Genomic DNA, 24,383 nt, shown 5'->3' on the forward strand with positions numbered 1-24,383 from the left:
GAGGACATGCAGACTCAAAACAGAAGGCGCTCCAGACGAGAATCAAACAGGAAAACCTCTTGCTGTGAGGCAACAACGCTACCACTGTACCACCGCAAAAAATAAAATACAACTCCAAAGCGTTTACTGGTAAATGGTTATGCAGAAAAGCAGAAAACAACACAGGGTGTTTTGAGATATTTCTTTTGCTGAACTGTCTTTCAGTATGAGTGCTGGTGAGCAATCCCAGATCTGCTGTTGAGTGATGATTTTAAAATTCCTTTTACTTGTCCTCTGCAGTCAGCCAGTTGCACATCCCCTTCCCAGTGTTTCACAAGGTGTATGCAGGGAGGTGTGGCCAAAGTCAGAAAAAGTTTAAACCACCTCTTATGACTGTATAAATGAAGGCCCCTCCCACTTGCCCTTTACCCCAGTGAGCGGGAACCATTAGGCTGATTGACTGGGTGGATACTGATGATCAGCAGACAGAACAATTAGGGGAAAAACAGCTAATCATTCCTTTTACTTGAAAGCAACTGAAGACAGTCGGAGCGTCCTTCATAGGATAGTGCTGCCCTTTACCATTGTGCTTGCATGCTTATTAATGAGGAGAGCTTTGCAATGAAATGTCATGTCACTCAAGTCAAAATGAAAAGCATTCTACAGGAAACTTAGCAAACTGAAATCATAAGAAAAGCAAATTGCACTTGAAAAATCTCACAACGATCACTGTAGTATAAATACTTTCTTGCTGCACCTCTGCAACCATATCCCTAATCGTTACACTACTACTGAGAGTGCATAAACTTGGAAAAGAGGGAAGAGTTTAAAAAAAAAGAGCAAGAGAAAAAAGAAACGCACCATTTTTTCTCATCACCAATTCACACTTCCTAGAGGGCACCTAAGTGGGTTGAGGACCTGGCCTACTCCGACCTCCAATGGGAGTGGTGTATGCACCCCTTATTGGCCAGTGTGTGCCTGCCGTAAAGCCCAGCAGCCCTGTGTCAGTAAGCTACTTGCCGGCCAGTGTCCAGTTGCCCAGCCTGGGTTAACTGTTATAGCTGTGTTGAGCGAAAACTGATCATAAAACCAGTCAACCTGCTAAACGTGAACTAAGAATTGCTACACTCTGTGTAGGTTCACTGGCAGGATGGTGCTTGGAAGTGGATGACATGATAGTATGGAGAAGGCTGGACATCCTATGTATTCAAGAGACAAGATGGAAGAGTAGTGCAGCAACGCCTCTTGGCTTGGTATCCTGAGTATATTACTCAGGAGAAGGACAAGCTAGAAATGGGGTGTTAATTGTGAGGGAGAGGCTTCAGATGGCAGTGATAGATGTCATCAGAACTGGTGACAGACTCATGACAAAATTCCAGCCAAATGATAGGAAAGTATTCATAATCTCAGCCTATGCCCCACAGCAGGGCTGTGATAATGAAGAGAAGAGTGCATTCAGACAGCAGTTGTAGGACCTACGAGATAAAGCAGGACAACATGAATGGGTGACTTGAATGCACATATCTGGGCAGACAAAGCAGGATATGGGGACTGTCTGGGTCCACATGGGAGGGGCAACAGGAATAAAGAAGGAGAGGCTATTCTAGATTTTTGTCTGGCAGATGACTTGATAGTAATCCACAAAGAACAAACTGCAAACCAAGGTAGTTCAGAAGTATGGACACAGTACATCTGGAGCCACAATTCACAATAAAAAGGTTACTTTAGTATTGAATTGCTGATAAAAACAAGTGAAAAATAACCACTTTTGTCTTCTTAATGAAAACTTCTTCAGATATCTGATTCAATATTAAAACAACCATTTTATCTTGAATTGTGGCTGTAGGAGTACTGTGTCCATACTTTTGAACTACCTTAGATGGCTTGATAGTAGCCAACACATGGTTCTGAAAGAGTGACAAAATCACATACAAGAGTGGCCAACATCCAACTCCGGTAGACTTCCTCCTAGTAAGGAAAGGACATTAGGTTATAATCAATGATTGCAGAGTCAATCCCAGTGAAACAGTCAGCCCACAACATAAACCACTGGTTGCCACATTCAGCTGCAAGAAGGCACTAAGGTCAATAAAGACCAGACTGAAGACCTGGAAGTTGACTGGAGAGAAACCACAACAGTTCAAGGAAATACTCAGGACTCTAATACCATAATAAGATGAGGAAATAGGTAGAGCTAAAAAAGAATCGCAGCACCTCAAAACAGCATATATGAGAACTACAGAACAGATATGTGACTGATCCAGGTATGGAAGTAAGGTACTGATCCAGGTATGGAAGTAAGGTACATAAGGAAAGCAGGTAGTGGAGTAAAGAAGTCCGGAAAGTAATCAAAAGAAAAAAGCGGGAGATAGAAAAGACAGACCAGGCTAGGAAGGAATACGGGTTGGCTAAGAAAGGAATTGCAATAGCAAAGATCAGGGTATCACAGGCATTCTACCAGCTTCTGGAAAGTGGCTCAGTAGGTGCCACAAAGAAACTATATCAGGTTGCAAGACAAAGACAGAAAGATATAGAAACATAGTTAGACACCCTTCATAAGGGACGCCAGCAACAACCTGCTCACCAGTCCACAGAGCAACAAAGGCAGATGGAAGAAGTACTTGCAGCAACTTCTAAATGAAGAAAAATCCACAGATGCTGTCCTGCCCCAGGCACAGCCTACAGTGACAGAAGAAGGAGGAGCCCACCATAAAAGAAGCAAGAACAGCACTAAGGAAAATGAAGTCAGAGAAAGCAGCAAGCTCAGATGAAGTCACAAAAGATGTGATAAAGATGCTGGGTGAAATAGGGGAGAGATGGCTGTTGAGAGTACTCACAGCAGTGTGGAGAGAAAGGTATATCCCAAATGATTGGAGAATAAGCATACTCCTGCCAATGTACAAGAACAAAATGGACATCCGCAACTGTGGGCAGTACAGAGGTATCAAACTCCTGCCACATTGCATGAAAGTTCTGGAAAGGGTGATTGATAAATGGATACAGAGAATAGTAGAAAGTAAGATGGGAGATGTGCAGTTCAGATTCAAAACAGGGTGCGGCACAACTGACCCAATGCTCGCATTAAGGCATATAGTTGAGAAAAAGCTAGAGATAAGGAAACAGTCCAACTGGGCATTCCTAAACTTGGAGAAAGGGTATGACAAGGCCCCAAGAAAGCTGATTTATGGCACTCCTGCAGTGGTTTGAAGTCCCAGAAACATTGATAGAATTAGTGCAAGCTATGTATAAGGACCCATTGACTCAAGTACCAACAGTGTTCGGCCTCACAGAGGAGTTCCCAGTGGGAGTGCTGTTCATACCGGTGATGGCCTTCATTAGCAAACAGGTTGGAGGGGACAGATCAACAAAGTTGCTGTATGCGGACAATGTGGCATTACAGGCAGACTTGGAGCAAGAACGTCAGCAAGGATTAGGGAATGGAATGCAAAACTCAGTGCACATGCGATGAAACTCAGTACAGATAAAACAGTGGTAATGGCAGTAAATGGGGAAATCAGAAGATGATGATGAGAATTGAGATATAAGGGGAAGTGGTAGAACAGGTTAGCAGCAGATATCTGGGAGGGGAGGATGAGGAGAAGGAAAGTCTGAATGAAGAGGTCCAAGCTATATTCAGAGGGGCTGCAGCCAACTGGCATAGTGTCAGGGGTAGTATATGATAAAAGAATGCCAAAGAAGCTGAAACGTAAGGTGTACAAAACAGTGGAGTGACCAGTACTACTGTATGGTACAGAAACCTGGACAGTAAAGGCAAAGCAGTTGAGAAAGCTAGAGGTGATGGAAATGAAGTGCCTGAAGTGGGTGCTAGGATGCACACTGTAGAACAGACGAAGAAATGAGGACATAAGAGGAGAAGCCTAAGTACCTCTAATTACAGAAAAGTTAAAAGAGAACTGATTAAGGTGGTTTGGGCACATGTACAGAAAAGCAGGAGACAATTTGGTGAAGAAGATTTGGGACAGACTGGAAGAAGGCAAGAGGAAACAAGGGTGTCCATCAAAGAGGTGGATGGATTGTGTGTGTGAGAAGATTAGCAACAGTCAGGAATGAGTTCCAAAGAAGCCTGGAGTGTGGCATTGAACTGAGATAGATGGCAAACAGTTGACACGACACCCTGACCCTATGTAGAAAATGGGAAAAAGGAGATTGGTGGTGGTGATGATGAAAACTGTGGACTTCATTGTGGCCCTCACATTGATAACACACCTCTGATGGTTGTTCCCATAGTTAGGGATCTTGGAACCTATATCAGCAACAAACTGTCCGTTGATCACCACATGTCCACTATTGTAAGGAAGTCTTTTTCCATCTCACAGCTTACAGTATATGTAAAGTATGGAGTCTTTGTCCAGAGATGTAATCATACCACTGTACTTTGCTTTCATCAGACTGGTCATGAGTGAATGTAATGCCCCATATTTATGCATCTGTCCCAACACTTGTTACAACTGAAGCGACCACAGTGCTTTCTCACTAAAAAAATAAAATGCGCAAGTCACAAAAAGTATGCAGGGTTGTCTCAAAATCTAGTTCTTCTTGTCATTGTTGTGCAGGCTACAAAGATGTTATCTCTGTCTCACATATATCGCCTCAAAACTTCTTATCCTCAAAGACCTGTTACTTGCAGATCCAAGAGTAACATGAACTCCTGGTCAAGGGATCTTATCTTGCAACATAAGTAGAACGTGTTGGAGGAGAAGGTATGCATCACAGAGACTACCTCTTCTGTGGAGCTGTCTTCTACTCCACATAAAGCAAAGTACTTATGTTACCCTTTTCAAAAGTAATTTGGGCAGATAGATGTGAGACTGCAAGTTCACCCCCTGTCTAGCACCCATATCCCTCATAGATAATGGCATCAAGTAAATATCCCAATATATCCTTTGTTCTGCCCTCTTCTGGGTTATTCACACACAAAGTATAAGGGTCACAAACTACCATAGGAATGTAAGGCAAGGCTTCTTAAGATCTTTACAGATCATTAGCCTAGTAAGTACCTATAATCTTACAGTAAATCACAGCACTTCTGACAAAGCAAGCTCTGATATACTGAGGCATTGATATCTTCAAGTGATTTTATAGAAGTAATGTTTTTAGATATAACAAAGGAGCACACAAGCAATAGTGGTGTTAATGAGAGTGACCTTGTTTTGCAGAAGTTTTCTTTAAACCCCTGAAAATAATCTTTAACAATCATAGGGTGCCACCTGCTGTGGAAATCTGAAATCCTGTCAGCCTGTTTGTTTCTTCAGGCTAACAAGCAAGTTGTCATTGGCCGCGCCACATACTAGTAATCTGTACTGTTACACTATTGTGTGTGTGTGTGTGTGTATGCGTGTATATATATATATATATATATATATATATATATGTGTGTGTGTGTGTGTGTGTGTTATATATATATATATATATATATATATATATATATATATATATATATATATAGAGAGAGAGTGTGTGTGTGTGTGTGTGTGTGTGTGTGTGTGTGTGTGTGTGTGTGCGCGCGCGTGCGCGCACACGTCTACCGAAGAACTGCAGCACATCAAACAGTGACTTAAGCATAAATTCCTCAAGTGTTTGGTGTACTAGTGCATCAGGGTGCACTACTTATTTCTGTCATAGCTACTGAATATTTTGATACATAATATCATTTCTTTTTCCTTTTTAATGTTATCAGAATACACAGAGATGACATTTATTTGTTGATGAAATGTGAGTTATTCAGTTTTTTCATTTAATGTATGGTCACAGCAATGCTGAGAGCCACTTGCCACAGGCGAAACAGGCTTCACATCAGTTTTCCAGCATTTCTCATTGTACTATCGACTAGCATGTTCAGTATTCATTTACCACTACAAACAGTACCATATCTGAAAAAGTGATTATGCCTTGGGGGTATGTTCAGATCATGTTTAACATTTCTTTTTCTGATTTCTCTCAACAGTACCCAGAACTTCTTGTTGCTTCATACAATCAGAATGAAGATGCCCCCCATGAGCCAGATGGTGTGGCTCTAGTGTGGAATATGAAATACAAGAAAACCACTCCAGAGTATGTCTTTCATTGCCAGGTATGATGTGAGCTCCTGTCTAGCCAAACTAGTGGTTAGTGCTGATGAATCTGGACCTGTGCCAGTCAGTTTCTGACTTGTCAACATAATGATTTCATGAGTCTGGCATGTGTTTTAACCACATGTATTTGCAAACACATGTTGATTACGGGTCTGAAGATTTCAGCAGTTCAAAAAGAACTTTATGTTGCAGTGCTTCTGACATCACACAGACTGATGAAACAATTTTAAAACATAGCAGTGTGTTGTTTGTCCTGAAAATGTAAAGGGGCAAATTGTTTGAATCCATGGATATTTTTAACAAACTATGACACCTACTGTAGAAGTAAAACATCAGCATATTATGTTAAAATATTATCCTTAGGGTATTTGGAACAAGAGAGTTAAATAGAAACACATTTGTGCCATAGAAACAGATGCAGATTTTCAAAAACTATGTAACCTGGGATGAATGGGTAATGATGCTTCTTTGCAGAGTTTTAGAATGATAGCCTTGGTTAAAAAAATAAAAAAAAAGAAAGGAAGGAAAAAAAAAGGCTGAAATCTGTTTCTGTCAGATTACTGTCAAGAGTTTGTATTTTCAGCAATTTTACTCACAAAACATTGTGATTATTTGATCACGAGTAGCAATTTAACCTTCCTTTGGAGTCAGCAAAGGTGGAAATATTTTTTCAGCAAAGCAGTATATAACTGCAGTGGGTTAAACAAGGAAAACTCATTTTATTTGTACAGTGATGTGAACTGGAAGGGTATATGAGGACATATGGAGGGGTTCACTAGCGTGTTGTTTTATTGTATTGTGTCATATTTTTTCATTTGTAGTAAACAAAACACATTGAAGGCAAAATGTTTTATGCACTTTATTTACAGTAATAAGTCAAACTCAAACCTAAGTAAAACTATTTAATAACAGAAAACACAAACGTCTTACACTGATCATGCAGGTTTCCACCTGTACCAAGTCCTTCAGCTGGCAAACAGCATGGATGTCTGTAGTAAGAGGCAGATGTCTCTTACCAGCAGTTCTCCTATATCAAAAGGAAAACATCACATCCAGGTAATTCTCCCACTGTACTGAGGCACAAATGCCTCTTCCATACAAATATTCCTTCTGTGCTGAGGTTTGTGTCTCTGACTTTGCCCCCCCCCCCCAAAAAAAAAATAGTAGGTGCTTTCACTCAGTTAATGTCTGTTCTGCTCTGCTTTAATGGCAGTTACAAGCTTACAGCTTAAAGTAAAATACCATTCAAGCAGCAAATGCCATCAGAGAGCAATATTTTCTCATCAGAACAGTATACAAAATGTTTAACTATTTAATCTGTACTGTGCACAGTTTCTGGAGATTCTGTATATTGCAATTTGTTAATTTGAGTTTGGTTGTCCTTGTGCGCATATAAGTCTACGAACAGTGAAAAACTTTTACTTCACACTTCTCCTGGGCACCACTGTTCATTTTCTTTCTTCAGTGATTGTACATCAGAAAGTTAACAGCTGTGCCTTAACTGAAAACTTTTGCACTGACTCAGTGTTATCTTCTCATGCATTTCAAGTTATGGCAGATGAATGAAATAATCTGTTTTCTGCTACAGACTAGTAACTAGAAGTGGCACTAGATTTTTGAAGCCTCCTGTGAGGGGGCTCCCCACAGCTACTTGAATTGCTGCTGTTGAGGTTTAACCCAGGAAACTAGAAACATATATGGCTTGAAAACGTGACAGAATCTGAATTTCTTTGTGAATAGCTTCCTAGACAATTTAACCAGTTTAACGCAAGAGAGACTTAGAATTAGTCATCCCCTTTATCAAGTGTTAATGTGTTTGTAAGGCAATTTATAATTGCGCTTTAAGTTAAGCAAGTAGGTTTTACCATGTGTTTTCATCTGCCATTAATATACTGTACAGTGCAACAGACATTGAAGCTGGAATGCACTTTACACTGAGTTGCTAACTGCACCGTAACAGCTGTGAATAAATCCAGCACAACTCACACGCCAGTGACCTAGCCACTTCAGACCTCCTCTCTGCAGAAATCCTTCCATAATAACAGAAAGTGTAACAAAATTAGTCATATTGTATGCCTGCTAAATAAGCAGCATACATACAGTGAAGAAATAAATAACAGCACCATACATCCACAGTACAGGTGAAAGTAATTCTTTTTACTCCCAGAGTTCAGTTTTAGATGTTTAAGCAGTATATGGTTCCAGTCCTTCACACACTGCATACCAGTGTTTTGTGTAAGATTTTTGCTTTTTTATTCATTTTTGAGTTTTTCCATTTTTCCATCCAAAATGACATCACATAGAATGTTATGAAAAAAAGCTACAATATTATTTTACACAACCATGCTGAATCAGTACAGATGTGGGTAACTGGTAAATTATGTGCAGCTAAACCAAAAAGTATTGTGTTGTGAATGTTTCATTCACATATCCAGTAATATAAGAAGAGCCGGCCAGGAGAGTCGGGCATTGACTATAGATAAGTGATGATCAGTAGCTAACTAGCACCAATACAGTAATCAAAAAAAGAATACACTGTTTTTAAACCTCCAAAGGTTTAAGGAAATATGCTAATAGTGACCCTTGAGGAAGAAGATTTACAGAGTTTGGCACTGTGGCAAGTAGTGGTGTACCTTTATCTGACTGTGGAGGACTTCTGCAATAGATACCTGTTGGGAGTTCTGAATGTTCTGACTGTATCTACCAAGATGTTGTGTGACTCTACCAAGGGGATGCTGTGATGTTGCAAGCCTAATTAGGAAGCCACATTCAACCTCAGCATTCCTTATTTTTTTTTCTGCTACTTGCACAGTTCGGATTTTTATTCTGTTTTTCACCTTCGGAAAGTAGCTTTGCTTAATGCCTAAAATGGCAAGACTTTCTGAATCATCTTGTGGTTACTGGATCATTAACCAGGACTTGTGCCAGCACTTTTTGTACTTCCTGGAAGAGAAGCACAGTATGAAGCATTGCTGCAAGTCTGAGACCATGAAGCAAACTACCAGAAGATGAGTAGGAAAAAGATCTATATTACCAGATTAAAGCTAACAGATGTAGGAGGTGGCTGGCTCCTTTCCACTATCCCAGGCCAGTGGCAAACCAGTGAGACAAGGTAAGGGATCCAAAGCTATACATCAGGCAGAGTGTCTTCCTTGTAAATTAGGAGCTCCACACAGTGAAAAATAGGTTGATATCACTCCCACTGTAAGATGAGTAGACAAGCATGGGATGTGCACCTGCAGCAAATACATTGAAGTGCGTGTCCCACTGTAATCCATATACGCTTTGCTGTGTGGATGGATTTGGAGCATGACCACATCTGTCCTTTACACTAGTAATCCCAGAAGTCCCCAAGTGAAGACAGTGTTTATACTTTTTATTAGAGTGTCTGCTTCTCTAGTTTCATCCTGAATCAGTTAAGGCGTATTGGGTAGTGTTGAGGAGATGTTGAATTATGTAAGACTTGCTAAGTAATGTTGAGGAGAGGTCTTCAAATCATAGCACACCAAATGGATCCAAGGGAAATGCTAAGTCAATGGACATTTATGCAATTTTCAGTATTTAATGAGACTTGCTCTTGCAGTTAAAGGAATAAACTCTTTGGGAGAACTGTGACTTTTAATCATATCAATTATGCTTCACAGTCTTCCAGCACCAAATGGTATAGCTAAGGCTATCAGTTGGTCACATTGGGCATGGTCTGTTTACAGGGAGGACCTGAGGCGATATTCATAATGATTAGGGGTAATATGACCAGGGCATGAGGGAATTCACATACAGCTCTTACAGTTAATGTCATGAGATCTTTTACATCTGTTTGAGTTACCTCCAACTCAAGAAAGTGGGACCACAGTTTAATGTTTCATCCGAAGGACAGTACCTAAGGAGGCATAACTGTGTTGTGATGCAGTAGTGTCAGCACTGGCACAATGAAGCAAAGTAGTTGATGTGGGGACAGGACCTCTACAACTTTCCAAGCTCAGAATCGGAGGTGAGTACGTGCTTGAGTTATTGACACTATATTTTAAGGTAATTCTCCTTCTAATTCTAACAGTTCCTGTTCCATACCTGCTGCCCCTTCAGTACCGTTGAAGTTCCCCAAGAGGTTGGCCCCCATAGTTAGCCCTGCTGCAGTCCTTAGTCCAGTCTGGGACCGCCTGTTAGGAAGTAGATGTTCATCGTGCATACAGCTGCAGTCATAACAGATGAGTTCTCCTGCCATCAGGCGGGTCCTCGGTTGGCCGAATTCCAAAGTCTAGGTCCGGCGTCTGTTGTCGTCGCTTCTTCCCTGACGTCAGTGCGACAGGGGTATAAAGGAACCAGCCAACGCCATTTTCTTCAGTCTTTCTTGCCGCGCGGTGCCCGAAGCAGAAGCAGTTCGCAAGTGCCGGTTGGCCAGCTCCTGAGATTACGAAAATTTGGAAACTTAAGTCTTCTTAAAAGCTAAGTACCCCGTTGGGGAAACTTTTCTTGCCTCAGACCGATGTCAGACAAAGTTAATAATTGTATTTCTTGTGGGAAGCAAATACTGCATAAGGATTTCCATTCCCTCTGTATACCTAGTTTAGGCCCAGACCACGACGTCTCGGTCTGTCGCTTTTGTGCTACATTCAACAAACGCACTATTAAGCGTTGGGCGGAGTTCGCCCAGCATTATTTTGGGAAAGCATTTAACTATACTATGTCGTCGGATACTCCGACTCCGGTTTTGTCTAAAAAACGCAAAGATAAGGACCGACACACGAGGTCCGCGGCCTCTACCAACACCACGCCAAAGCTGACTACACGTGGTCCGGTTCTCAGCGAGGCGCCTATGCAGCCCCTGACTACTGACGACACTTCTTTGACGGTGTCTCCTGTGCCCGAGGTCGCAGGCTCCTTGGCCCACACCCTGACTACAGATACCGAAGCCACTCTTGGCGTTGAAACTCAGAATGTGGACAGGTCCACCTCCACTCAAGGTGTCTTCAGACCTTCCTCTTCTTTCTCCATCAAGGCTTTCACTAAGTCTAAAGCAACCATGCACTCTAAGAGACCAGCTACACAGGGCCCATCTCCAGGCCCCATGCCTAAGAAACAGATGCTTAAAATGTCTGAGGATTTAATTAATCTTATCAGAGGTTCTCAGCCCCCACCGGACAAAAGGCCCAGAGTGGAGGAAGATTCCCCCTCCTCTGATCAGGGCTCCATTATTTCAGAGCACTCTGATGATCAGGAACATTCTTACTCCCCTTTTGAAGACTCTGGTGTGGAGGAATCCATCCCTTCTGTATCCCCCCCTGAGGATTACTCATTTGTGGAAACTTTGCATACCTTAAGGGAACACTTCCACTGGGAAGGCCAAGATTATTCAGATTCAAAGAAAAGGCTCAGGGAATTTCTCTTGCTACCTCAGCACAGGCCTCTGGCTATACCTCCTGTCTTAGACATCCTAGATGATGTTTACTCGGAGGCCTGCCTTAACCCGGACTCTCTACCTCCAGCTCCTGTTAAGCCTGACAGGTACTACAGGGTTCCTGACTCACACCATTTCTATACAAAAGCCATGCTGCTGACCCAGAAACCATCTCACAGGGCCCCAAGGGAGTTAAGGCCTCCATTGCTAAAAATCCATTACCTTCCGAGAGAGATTCCAGATCCTTAGAAAGGTGGGGAAAAAAAGGTATATACCTCGGCTACCTTATCCATGAGGGCCTTAAACTGTTAGTTTCATATGCTAAAATACCAACAGTTTTTGTTATCACAATTGAAAAGCAAAATGTCACAACCTGAACAACCAGACTTGAAGGAGTTGCAGGATTTGATGCATAGTGCAGAACAAGTGGGTAAGCATACTTTACAATGTGGTTTTGATGCTCTGGAGGCTTCATGAAGAGCTGCTGTTACAGGATCAGTCATACGTAGGCATGCCTGGCTCAAGGAACAAGCCTTGCCTGACCATGTCAAAGCTAAATTACTAGACGCCCCTCTTCAAAAGGATATACTATTTGGTACTAATGCTGAGGAGGTATTAAGGAAAATGGAGAAAAAGGCTAAATCAATGCAAACTGTGAAAGAATTTCTACAGGTACAACCCCCACGTTTTAGTAGAAATTGGCCTTCCAAAAACTGGTCCTTTCCTGCCACGGACAGACCCCAAAGAGGCAGATACAGGCACCCGAGGGGCAGAGGACAATCCCAAGGATCGTTCAGAGGCAGACAATGGCAAGCTCCTACACAAAGAGGTGGTGAGGATAACTTGCAATCTTTCAGAAAGCAAATCCAATGACTTTCCCCTTTGCATGCCAACCATGTCTCAAATGGCAGCCCCCTTAGGAGGAAAGCTGGCATTATTTTCAAAAAATTGGCATATTGTCACAAAGGACAAATGGATCCTGGACATTATAAACAGAGGCTACAAATTCCATTTTCACACCCTTCCAAAAATGAGAGGCATGCCAAACCTGCCACACAATCAAAGGGCAGAGGCACAAAGGCAAATTACAGATCTCATAAACATGAAAGCTATTCAAGAGGTACCTACGCACGGACAAGGTCAAGGTTTTTATTCCAGGCTATTTCTGGTGCCAAGGAAGGGAAAAGATTGGAGACCTATTTTGGACCTATCCATCCTAAACGCATTTCTACTCGTACCAAAATTCAAGATGCTCACTCTACAGCAACTTCTTCCCATGCTGGGCAAGGAGTCTTGGCTGGTAACATTGGACCTCAAGGAGGCATACCTGCATGCCCCAATCAGACAAAATTGCAGAAGGTACCTCAGATTTCTTGCAGGTTCAACCCATTATCGCTTCTCTGCATTGCCCTTTGGCTTATCTACTGTGCCCAGAGTATTCACGAAATGCCTGGCATCAGTAATTGCCTACTGCAGACTTCAAGGGATACAAATATACCCCTATTTGGACAACTGCCTGATCCAAGCGGACAGCAAGCACATTCTTCTGAAACATCTGGCATATGTAATAATGTTGTTGAACTCTCTGGGATACACAGTCAGCAAAAAGAAATCAAGGCTAATACCCTCTCAGAAGATAATTTTCCTGGGTGCCAATTTGGACACAAACACCCAGATGGCCTACCTCACGCCAGAGAAGCAGGGGCAACTAATTCAATACTTCAGAACACTAGCAAATTGCACCAGGCTGACTGCAAGGAAAATCCTGCAAGCTCTGGGATTCATGGCATCTTGCATCTTACTAATCCCATGTGCAAAGCTGCATATGAGGAAACTACAGTGGTACCTGAAAAACATATGGTCTCAACACAGCCACAGTTTGGAAACAATAATACCACTAATTCCATGTCTAAAAAAGGAATTTCTGTGGTGGGCGCAAGCATGTCAAACAAACACAGGTCTTCCATTCAGCAAGCCTCAAGCAAATCAAGTCATCACAACAGACGCCTCGGACTACGCCTGGGGGGTGCACATGACAGATCGGTGCATTCAGGGCAAATGGTCCCAAAAAGAAAAGCACCTTCACATCAAAAAGAAATGCTAGCAGTAATAAATGCTATTATAGCTTTCAAGGACCTTCTACAACCAGGTCAACATCACAGTTATGTGGTACATAAACAAACAGGGAGGAACACATTCTTACCCCCTATGCAGACTGGCCATGTCACTTTGGAACATGGCCATGGACTTACAAATGGAACTACAAGCACAGTACTTGCCAGGCAAGGAAAACACGCTGGCAGACAATCTAAGCAGGAATATGACAGATCCACACGAATGGAAATTGCATCCAAAAGTTTTTACAGAAATAATCCAAGAATGGGGAAGGCCAGACATAGATCTCTTTGCCTCCCACAAAAATCATCAATTGACAAAATTCTGCTCAAGGATTTTCCATCCAAAGGCCTGGAGAGTGGACGCTCTCTCTTTCAGTTGGACATCAATGACAGTTTATGCCTTCCCACCTCTTCCTCTGCTGCCCAAAGTTCTATTGAAAACCAGAGCAGACAGACCAAAGATGATTCTCATTGCTTCGGACTGGCCAAGGCAACACTGGTACCCACTCCTGAGGAGCCTGACGCATTCCCCACCATGGACCCTACCTCTAATGCCTCTTCTTCTGACTCAGCACAGCTTCAAAACTCTTCACAGCCAGCTAAAAACACTCAATCTAGCCGCATGGAAGATTCCTTAGCATCACAACAGGCCCTACTCTCCAAGGAGGTGCAGGATGTCATTTTGGAGGCCAGAAGGCCATCAACTAGAAAAGCTTACTCCGCAAAATGGAAACATTTTTGTGTCTGGAATGAGAAAAAGGGCCAGGATCCTGCAAAACTGAATTTACCTCAAATACTACAATATTTGGCTGAACTGCTAAGCAATGGACTTTCATTCTCCTCCATCAAAATCCATGCCTCAGACATCTCTGCAGAATACAACACTGATCCACCTTTATTCTCTCATCCTCTCTTAAGACAGTTCCTCAGAGGGGCTAAGAATTTAAGACCTCCAAGGAAACAACCAATACCTGCTTGGGATCTTAATTTCATTCTGGAAAAACTGACCTTGCCTCCCTTTGAGCCAGCCGCCTCATCAGATTTGCAATATTTGTCCTGGAAAACAACTTTCCTTCTGGCTATCACCTCAGCTCGTAGAGTTTCAGAACTACAGGCTCTCAGGCTGTCCAGCCTTTTATCATCTTCCATCAGGACAGAGTTTCCTTACGAACCAACCCGTCCTTTATGCCTAAAGTGGTATCCAGGGTAGCTTTAAATCAGGCCATACATTTACCTACTTTTTATCCTAATCCTCAAAACAAAGGGGAGAGATTACTACATTCCTTGGACATCCACAGACAACTGCATTATTATTTGGACAGAACAAAGCCTTTCAGAAAATCAGAACAGCTCTTTGTGTCCTATGCGGTAGGAGCTCAAGGAAAGCCAATTTCCAAACAGACAATCTCAAAATGGATAGCCCACTGCATACGCTTTTGCTATTCCTTTCATGGCAAAACTGTACCTACAGGCATTAGGACTCATTCCACTAGGGCCACAGCCACCTCTGCAGCCTTCCTCAGAGGAGTTCCTACCAAGGATATTTTGGAAGCAGCCACTTGGAGTTCTGTGCATACCTTCTCCAAGCACTACAACCTACCATTATACTCCAAATCTAGAGCAGGCTTTGCCACTGCAGTCTTGCAGGGCATTTTGGCTCCTCCTAGTTCCACCTAGTATCTACCACCCCTTTCTTAGCTTTGGGATTCTACCCATCTGTTATGACTGCAGCTGTATGCACGATGAACATAGTACAGTTTTGTACCTACCATAAATGTAGATGTTCGAGTGCTAATACAGCTGCAGTCCAGGTTTCCCTCCCTCCTTCCCCTCTTGGGACAGGCCTATAGGCTAACACATCCTCATACAACCTGATTGGGGTATTCATTTATGATGTATTTGCTTGCAACTACTGTATTTTGATTATATTGCACTGCATTATTACACAGATTTATGTATTGCCTTCCTTCTGGGGGCACCTGACATCTGGGGCAAGAAAAACTGAAGAAAATGGCGTCGGCTGGTTCCTTTATACCCTGTCGCACTGACGTCAGGGAAGAAGCGACGACAACTGACGCCGGACCTAGACTTTGGAATTCGGCCGACCGAGGACCTGCCTGACGGCAGGCGAACCCATCTGTTATGACTGCAGCTGTATTAGCACTCGAACATCTACATTTATGGTAGGTACAAAACTGTACTTTCTTTGATTTTGCATAATTTTTAGAACCATTGGAAAAGGCAATGATTTCTAGAAGTGGTCACCTTTTGCCAATTTCTGGGCCTTGTCAGTCCCCCCAGAAAGAGCTTCATCAGTGTTTTTCAATATTTTAAGCCCAAACGATGCTGCTGAAAGAGGCTGTAGAAGTTGTCCCAACTTTGGAGGAGAGTCAGAGATCCCATTATTTTTTCTTTCTGGTCTTAATGGTGACAAGCAGTTTTCACCCCATTTTAAATGTTAATAAATTTAAAAATCACATTCAATTTATTCAGCTTCTGATGGTAAAAATGCAGGATATTATGCTTTGCTTTGCTTCCACAGAGTTCATGGATGGTATCACTCAACATAAGGGATGACTTTTGACGTGTGGGTATTTGGAGGTTCACAAGACATTCATCTGATTTACTCTTGGTGGGCATCATTTTGAGTCTGAAGTGTTGCCATTTGGGCTTTTCTTAGCATCCAGCATCTTCACTAAGATGTTGCCCATGGTGAATAATGTCTTGCAGGTAGTGAATCACCTCATGTTCTTGTATTTAGATAACTTGCTTGTGGTAATCTCAACCATGAACTACCTGGAGGCAGCCTTCTTGTGGGAGCTTCCTTGCATGCTGTCTCTAAAGATAACCATAAAGTTGAAGAAGGTTCTTATCTTCAAAGAAAATTCCTTTATTGAGATTGAGTTGGATGTTTTCTGTTGGTCATTCCTGTCTTTGAAAAGGCCTTGTGAGGTTGTGGCACTGGCTACCTGAGCAAGGCCACATTGCAGTGTTCAGGCTCAGTGGCTGCCATAACTTTCATGGTGCTATTTACACACCTGAATATGTGGATGTCCTCAGAGCCATCACATTTTCATGCACCTTCTTTTGGGTTCTGACTCTTTTCATTGGGTGTTTAGTAATAAACCATTCCCACCAACATTGAGCGGTTTTCCTGTACTGCAATTGAACCATCATGGGTTCAGATACTGGACACCTCACTTGCAAATTAGGGAGCTCGTCTGGGTTTCTGCATAGTACAACGATTATGAGACCTCCAGAAAGATGATGGCACTTCAACCATTTGGAGCTTATGACAGTGCTCCTGGCCCTAGGGACTTTGGAGTATATGTCACATTTGGGTCCTCTGCTCATTTGGTCAGGCACCTGTTCTATCACATGGGTATCTGAAGAAGCAGTGGTGCATAAGATCATTCTTCCTGTTCACTGAAGTGATGCTTATGTGGTAGTGGGCTGCACACAGTGGTGTCTGTCAGCAGCTACATTCCTGGAAGAGTAAATTAATTTGAAAGAGAAACTGAGTCACGTCCTTGACAATACATGATTATCACTGTTGAAAGTGATACCCAAACCCCATGTGCAAAAATTGGGAAAAGGGTTGTGGATGGTCACGTCCTCAGTCCTCTCCTGAACTCCAGATCCAGTGGCATTGCCTGCTGTGGATTTTCTACAGCTGAGGCTGTCTAACTGATCTTTCTATCACACAGGAGAATGCAGCTCTCCTGCTTAGAGTAACAGAACAGAAAGCCGTAGCAGTTGCATTCTTTTCATCATTTGTGTCATCACAAAGTAGGGAAAAGGTGGAAACTCATTCTGAGCACTTCTTGCTGCCTAAGAAAAACTTGGCTTCAGGTGCTGGACTCCCTGGTGATACAGGAAACTCTCATACAGGTATGCAAGTTCGCTTGGGCTTCCCTGAGTACAAGGATTGTGGATTCCCACTGAGACAGCAGGTATCATGTTAATTAATTGTAACTCAGGCCTGTGCTTCTGGCTCTAAAGTCCTTGGAGAACATACTACTTTGGAGTTCTTGTCATGTAGTGTTTAAAGAAGCAAGGAGGCATAAGTTCATACATTCTGTGTAATGAGGTGATAGTTAAGTGCTAGTAGTCCACAGAGAAGTGCAAACTGTATCTCTCTGCAGTTGATATTCCTGGAAGAGTAAATTAATTAGCAAACCGAGTGAGCAATGTCTGCTCAAGGTCTTCCAGGATTGGGACACTCCAGTGGTCAACCTGTTTGTTATACAGGAGAAAACAGTTATCCTCCACTTGTACTCAGTTCAGCAAAGCAGCTTGGGGCAGCAACACAGTGCATTGTGTTCTTTCCTATGCTGTGGGGGATTTAGTTACATGTTTCTGCTATTCCTGCTGATTTTGCACATCATTGCGAATGTTTTTTTTAAACAAGAAACATATTTATTAAGTTATCACATATGACATAAGCAATCATACATTTATATACATGAAACCAAACTATACTGACAGAATTTTAATTGCAAACATTATATATCACACACTATGTTGATATAATTGCAGTTGCAAACATTATATTATCTATAATTTATCCACTCATTGTCAATCAAACATTACATAACTCATTCAAATCATGTCTTCTTTTAAACCTCTTTCCTCCTTTGCATGTATTATTCCCACAATTCCCATTTTTTCCTATGTAATTTGCTTTTGCCCTTTTCTAACGTTCCCAATTCCAGTTGTTTTATCTCTATTACAATATTCACTACTTCTTGTAAACCTGGTTTAGACTTTGATTTCCATGTTCTAATAATTGCTTTTTTGACGGCCACCATAATTAGACTCAGCAAGGCTTTACTATGTCTAGGCAATTCTAATTCTGTTTCATAGTTCAAAAAATCATTTCTTTAGTTTCACCAGTTTGCTTACCCAGTATCTCTGACAGAGCAATCTGCAGGGAATCTTTAAACTCTGCCAACTCATTACACTCCCAGAAAATATGTTCTCAGTTACCTCATTCTTCTCCATCACACCTCCAACATTTGCTGTCTACCTGAGGAAAAATTCTTTGGAGTCTACTCTGGGTATAAAGTACCCATGTAAACACTTCTAAGCAAAGATCCTAAGTCTTCTAGAGTTTGTTGCATATTTGGGAGACATGCATATAACCCCCCATTGTTTCTTTGTGAATTGCTTATCCAATCTCTCTTCCCAAACCTTTCTAACATCCTCTGATTGGTTCTTCTAGTTATCATGGAATATTTTGTATGCTCTACTAATTATTCATTTTTAACAGCAGCTTCTGTTCTAGATTCTACTAAAAACTCTACCAGTGATGGTCTTTCACATAGGATCCCCCTATTGCTTTCTCTTAACCTGTACTGTGATATCATGATATCAGTCCTTGGTAGGGAAGGCAGTCTCTATCCTGCAATCCAAATAAATTCTTGACCTCTTCCCATTCTATTACCTTTCCCTGTCTAATTATTTGTTCTCAGTACCTTGGTTCTTTTACCAGTTTTTCTCCAATAAATTCCAGCCCCCTCTTGCCTATTGTATGTAACCCTAATTGCAGTAATCCCTATTGGCAGAATCTCCTTTCTCCATTCATGTGTTGACTTAGTTCTACTTTGTAAATATAATATTCTGCATGGTTGTTATTCTCCTTAAGGATCTGCATCCAAAATCTCACTGTCTCCTTGTTTCTTGAGCTTTCCCCGTTTCATCATCTTCCCTTTCCACTTTGAATTATGTTTTAGCTTGTGCTATGTATAGGAGCCTTAACTGTTTATCTGAGAAATACCCCTTCAAATTGGGTAATCCCAAACCACCTTGTTCAATTGGAAGAATCATCTTATCCCACTTGACGCTTGCCATCATCCCCTCCTAGATAAAATCCTTCAGCTCTCTGTTGCTATCCACAACTTCTCCTCCTGTTGGTAAAAAATATGTCTGACCTGTGTGTAAAACTAAAAGCACTAAAACATTTTAACTGCTTGTATCTTGCTATCCATATCCATATAACAGAGTTTCCAATTTCAGAGTTTTTGTATTTTTTCTTTAGTGTCTTCCCACATATCCTTAGCTGCCACACCAGAATCATTTTTAATCCATACACCTAAGTACTTCATTTTATCATGTCCCCATAAATATGGATATTGCTGAACCAATTTGTGTGTGGGTACATAATTTACAGCTACTGCCTTTGTTTTAGCTTCCTTAATTTTGTAACCTGAAAAGATTTGAAACTGCCTGAAAATGTTCCAAAACACTATAATGTCCTTTTTTGTTTGTATCAGATATAAAATAATATCATCTGCAAATAGAGCCACCTTTTGTTGACTACAGTACCAGTTATATCCTTGAATTTCTGAGTCTCTTATTTTCTTTGCCAATGGTTCTAAATATAGTACAAATAAAGGGAAAGAGGACACCAATGCCTTGTTCCTTTTCTCAAATAGAAATTATCAGAGAGGAACCCAACCATTTTAATTTTCGCAACTGATTCGTCATATATCAGCCTAATCAACCATATAATTTTAATAATTTTATCAGAGAATGGAAATGCTTCCATTTCCCTACTCATAAACTCCCCAGCTTACTCTTTCAAATGCTTTCTCTGCATCAAGACCCAACAACAACAGTGCTATTTTCTTACATTCAGTATCCCTCTGGATCATCAGTGTTCTGTTAATGTTGTCAAATGTTTGCCTCCCCTACACAAAACCACATTGATTCATATCTATCAATTTTTGCTTCATCTTTGCCATTCTTTTAGCCATAATAGACATAAACACTTTATAATTATGGTTTAGGATTGCAATGAGCCTGTATGAAGCTGGAACTGATGGGCCTTTATCCTCTTTAGGTATTACAGCCACCCCCACCACTTTCTTCCATGAAGATGGTGCTTCTCTTCCTCTTACAATATTGTTAAACAAAACCTTCCAGATTTTTTTTAACATTTTTATTCAATTATCATTTGTGACATAGGTAAATGTACATTTATACAAAAGCAATCAAACCATTATCATTTTTCCCCTCCTAGCTTCCAGACACCAGTGAGAATACAATCTAGTTCTGGGGACTTTCCTGTTGATTGGTTATACATCACCATTTTTATCTCATCTCCTCCTATCTTAATTGTTAGTAATAGAGCCTCACCTACCTCAAAGCTTGGCATATTTAATTCTTCCATAAACATTTCCATGTGTACCTTTTCTTGATCTTCATATTTCTCTGCTGTATATAGACGTTAATCACAATGTCACTCTGCAAATCTGGCTGAATGATTCAAGAGATAATAAAGACTCCCTTTAAAATAAAAAAGCAGTTTCATTCTCACTTAGAATTTGGAATTAGCGCTTTCATCCTGTTTTTATTGTCTTTTGAATCATTCAGCCAGTTTTGCAGAGTGATGTGATTAGTTGCCTATTTCGGCATTTTAACTACTATTCTGCTTTGGTTTATATAGACGTTCATAAACTTTACAAAATGTTTCTAGTATCTCTACAGGATCTCTTGTTATCTCTGTTGTCATAGGTTCCCTAAGCTTGGCGACAACCCTATTTACTTTCTGTTGCCTGAGTCGTTGAGCTAAAAGTTTTTGTGCCCTGGCATTATTGTCAAAAAGCAGTTGCCTAACAGCAGTTTTTCTGAACTCGTCCATGTTATCGAGGCAATGGCGAGGTAATCTCCAATTGCTTTTCTTCTGCGAGATTCACCCTATTCAGCAATCATACCTCTCAACCTCTTAGAGGAAGAAATCTGAGCAAAGCTATAAATAGTGGGGGGAACAAAGGCCCAAAAATAGGAACAATTTTTAAATATTGCTCTTACAAACTCACAGTTGACAGAATAACAGGTTTTGCTTTAGTATGACATTTCTGAAGGGTATGAAGTTAAAACTCAAATGTCTGTCATTATTTTCATTCTTCCATCTTTAATGACTTGCCAATAATTTGCCAGAAAACTACAATTTTATAAAAAAATGGCCAAAAATAGAAGGCAAAATCTGGACATTCTTCAAAAATCTGTACAGTTGAGAGGTATGTCTGCAGTAATTTAACAGTTGTCAGTCCCCCTAAATCATTCTTGTTGCTTCTTAAGCATATCTTTTTTTTTTTTTATTTATACCCTATTTTTAAACTCTACTTTAATTTTTATCCCACTCCCCAGTTATATTTTCAGAAGAAATTTATGTCTTCTCTAATAACTCCGTAATAATTTACCCATTCCTTAAATTCCTCTCTTTTTCAACAGGTGGGAAAGTGCCAGTGTCTTATTTTTGTTTCATTTCCCTGCATTTTTATTTTAGTTATTATTGGCATGTGATCTGGAACAGTTATTGCATACTTATCAAAACTTTCAATTAAACGCACATGTTCATGGTAAATATAAGTTCTGTCTAGCCTAGCCCAGTTTTTTTATCTTGGGGAATAATATGTGAATTCACTTCAAAATCCCACTACTGAATCCACATTTTCCATGACAAATATTTTCATAAACTTCTTCAAAAATCTCCCCTTCTTTGTTATATTTCCTTTCTGGGTCCCCAGAAACATCTTGTCGGCTGCAAATCAAATTCCAGTCCTCACTTATAAGTAGTAATATTCCCTGCTGAAAACTGATTATTTCTCCTAGAATTTTCTTAACCTCCATTGTAGCAGTTTTAGGTGGAATATAAATACATGCCAGTGTAATCCTCCTCCCTTTCAAGTAGCCCCTTAGTACTACATATCTACTATTATTATCTTCCTTATCCTCTTCTGTCAGTATTGGAGCTCCTCTTGCAATTAATATAAGTACTCCTCTTTTCCTTTGTCCTGGGTATTCCACTGAATAACTATCCTGAAAAGCTTTCTGTATCAAATTCACATGTTCAGTTTTTTAAAATGTGTCACCTGTAGCATAGATATTTGCACTCTACATTTTTAATATAGCTCTCTACTCTTTCTTTTTTTGTATGTATATGTGAGGCCATTAACATTAGATTATACTAATGGAAGGGTGGTGGGGTAGCTGTACTCTGTAAAAACACACTAGATGTTACTACAGTCTCCCTACAACCACCTCAGTCTAATAATGCAGAAATTCTTATTACCAAACTAAAGATTAACGATAACAATTGCATAAACATTGTCTGCATTTACATTCCCCCAAGTAATAATACAAACACCCTAGAGGACATCCTCCAGTGGTTATCCAGTACCTACCCCCAAGAAACTACGGTGCTTGGAGATTTTAACATTGATTGGAACACCTGTTCCTCTGAATCTCCTGTAACCCATGTCAACCTTTATGGTTTTACGTAACTCATATCCTCCCCCACCAGGATAAGCAAGCTCATTAACAAAAACAGTATCGTAGATTGGATACTTATCAACAGCCACCCCTATATGTACAAGTCAGGGACCCTCTCAGATGACCAAAGTGACCACTTACTTATGTACATTATCAAGCACAAGGTGGACAACCCCCACCAGACCACCTTTAAAACCATCAGAAATAATAAGAACTTCAACTCCACCAATTTTCAAAAGGAACTTAGTTTGCAATTGGTCAATCCTAAAGTACCTTTCAGTGGATGATGCAGTAGCGTACTTTAATTCCATATTCCTTACTATTCTTGATTCTCACACTCCTACTCACTCTTATTAGAACCAAAACAAAAACTCCCCTGTGGCTCTCAAAAAGACCAAAGCTAAACTCATAGCTAGAAATAAGGCATGGGACAAATGTCTTGCCACAAAAGACCCACTAGATCAACTCCGATACCGACAGCTAAGGAATCACACACAAAAAAATCTTATTATACTAGGCAAAAAAAAAAAAAAATTCTACTACCATCTTCAACAAAAACATCAAAAAAGCCTCAAAGGTTTGGGCAGGAATAAACAAACTTCTTCACCAGGACAGTCCTCCACTCCTACCCTGTTAGCTTCCAACCATAAATCCCCAGAGGATATTGCAAATACCTTCAATAGTTTCTTCACATAGACTATCCAATCCCTAACAACTGGCACCCAGCTGCTCCATCCCAAATTCTCACACAGCCAATACCCCACTCTCCTTTAGCTTTCAGCCTGTTTCTACATCACTTAATCAGATCTCTAATTAAGAAATTAAAACTAACTACTCTAGCAGCTGATCTCCTCCCACCAGAGTATCAGCAAAAAGCAGCAGATGCCAGTGCATACCCCATCTCCATCATAATCAACAAAACCTTATCTGAGGCCACCATCCCCTCCATTTGGAAAATATCTCATGTAATACCACTCCATAAAGTAGGCAACTCCTTCAAACTGTCAAACTTTAGACCTATAGCGATTCTGTCACCATTGGCTAAAATTATGGAGAAGTGTGTCAATAAACAACTTATGCATTATCTTACCCAGAATAAGCTGTTGGCTAACTCTCAGCATGGTTTTAGGCAACACCACAGTACCACCTCAGCCCTCCTATCCTTCTCTAACACCATAAACCATAACCAAAATAATAGCAAATGTTTCTCACCCCTCTTTTTAGAAATCTGCAAGGCCTTTGATATGGTCAACCACCAAATACTCATGCACACCCTTAAGGCATCCTCACTAAATAGCCATGTGCTTCAATGGTTCTAATCTTACCTGTGTGGTAGACAACAAGTCGTCCTATGGCAGGATAAACTGTCAACCCATCTACCTGTCACCCTTGGTGTCCCCCAGGGCTCCATACAAGGACCCCTTCTTTTCTCTCTCTTTATTAATGACCTTCCCACTGTCATCCCAAATGCTACCTGTATCCAATATGCGGATGACTCCACCTTGATTTGTTCAGCCACCT

The 24,383-nt window shown here is 40.9% G+C and overlaps 1 protein-coding gene across 4 annotated transcripts in view; it reads left to right on the forward strand.

Moving 5' to 3' along the window:
- The window catches only part of DYNC1I2 (dynein cytoplasmic 1 intermediate chain 2), a 1,851,236-nt gene that overhangs the window by 1,239,238 nt on the left and 587,615 nt on the right, over positions 1 to 24,383 (forward strand). For all 4 annotated transcript variants that reach the window (XM_044075529.1, XM_044075531.1, XM_044075530.1 and 1 more), the window contains one exon: positions 5,945 to 6,070. In XM_044075529.1, coding sequence (XP_043931464.1) covers positions 5,945 to 6,070 — 126 coding nt within the window. The remainder of the gene's footprint in view (positions 1 to 5,944; positions 6,071 to 24,383) is intronic.

This window comes from Protopterus annectens, chromosome 6.part1 (genome assembly GCF_019279795.1).
Source record: "Protopterus annectens isolate FY-2018-M chromosome 6.part1, PAN1.0, whole genome shotgun sequence".
Lineage (NCBI taxonomy): Eukaryota > Metazoa > Chordata > Ceratodontiformes > Protopteridae > Protopterus > Protopterus annectens.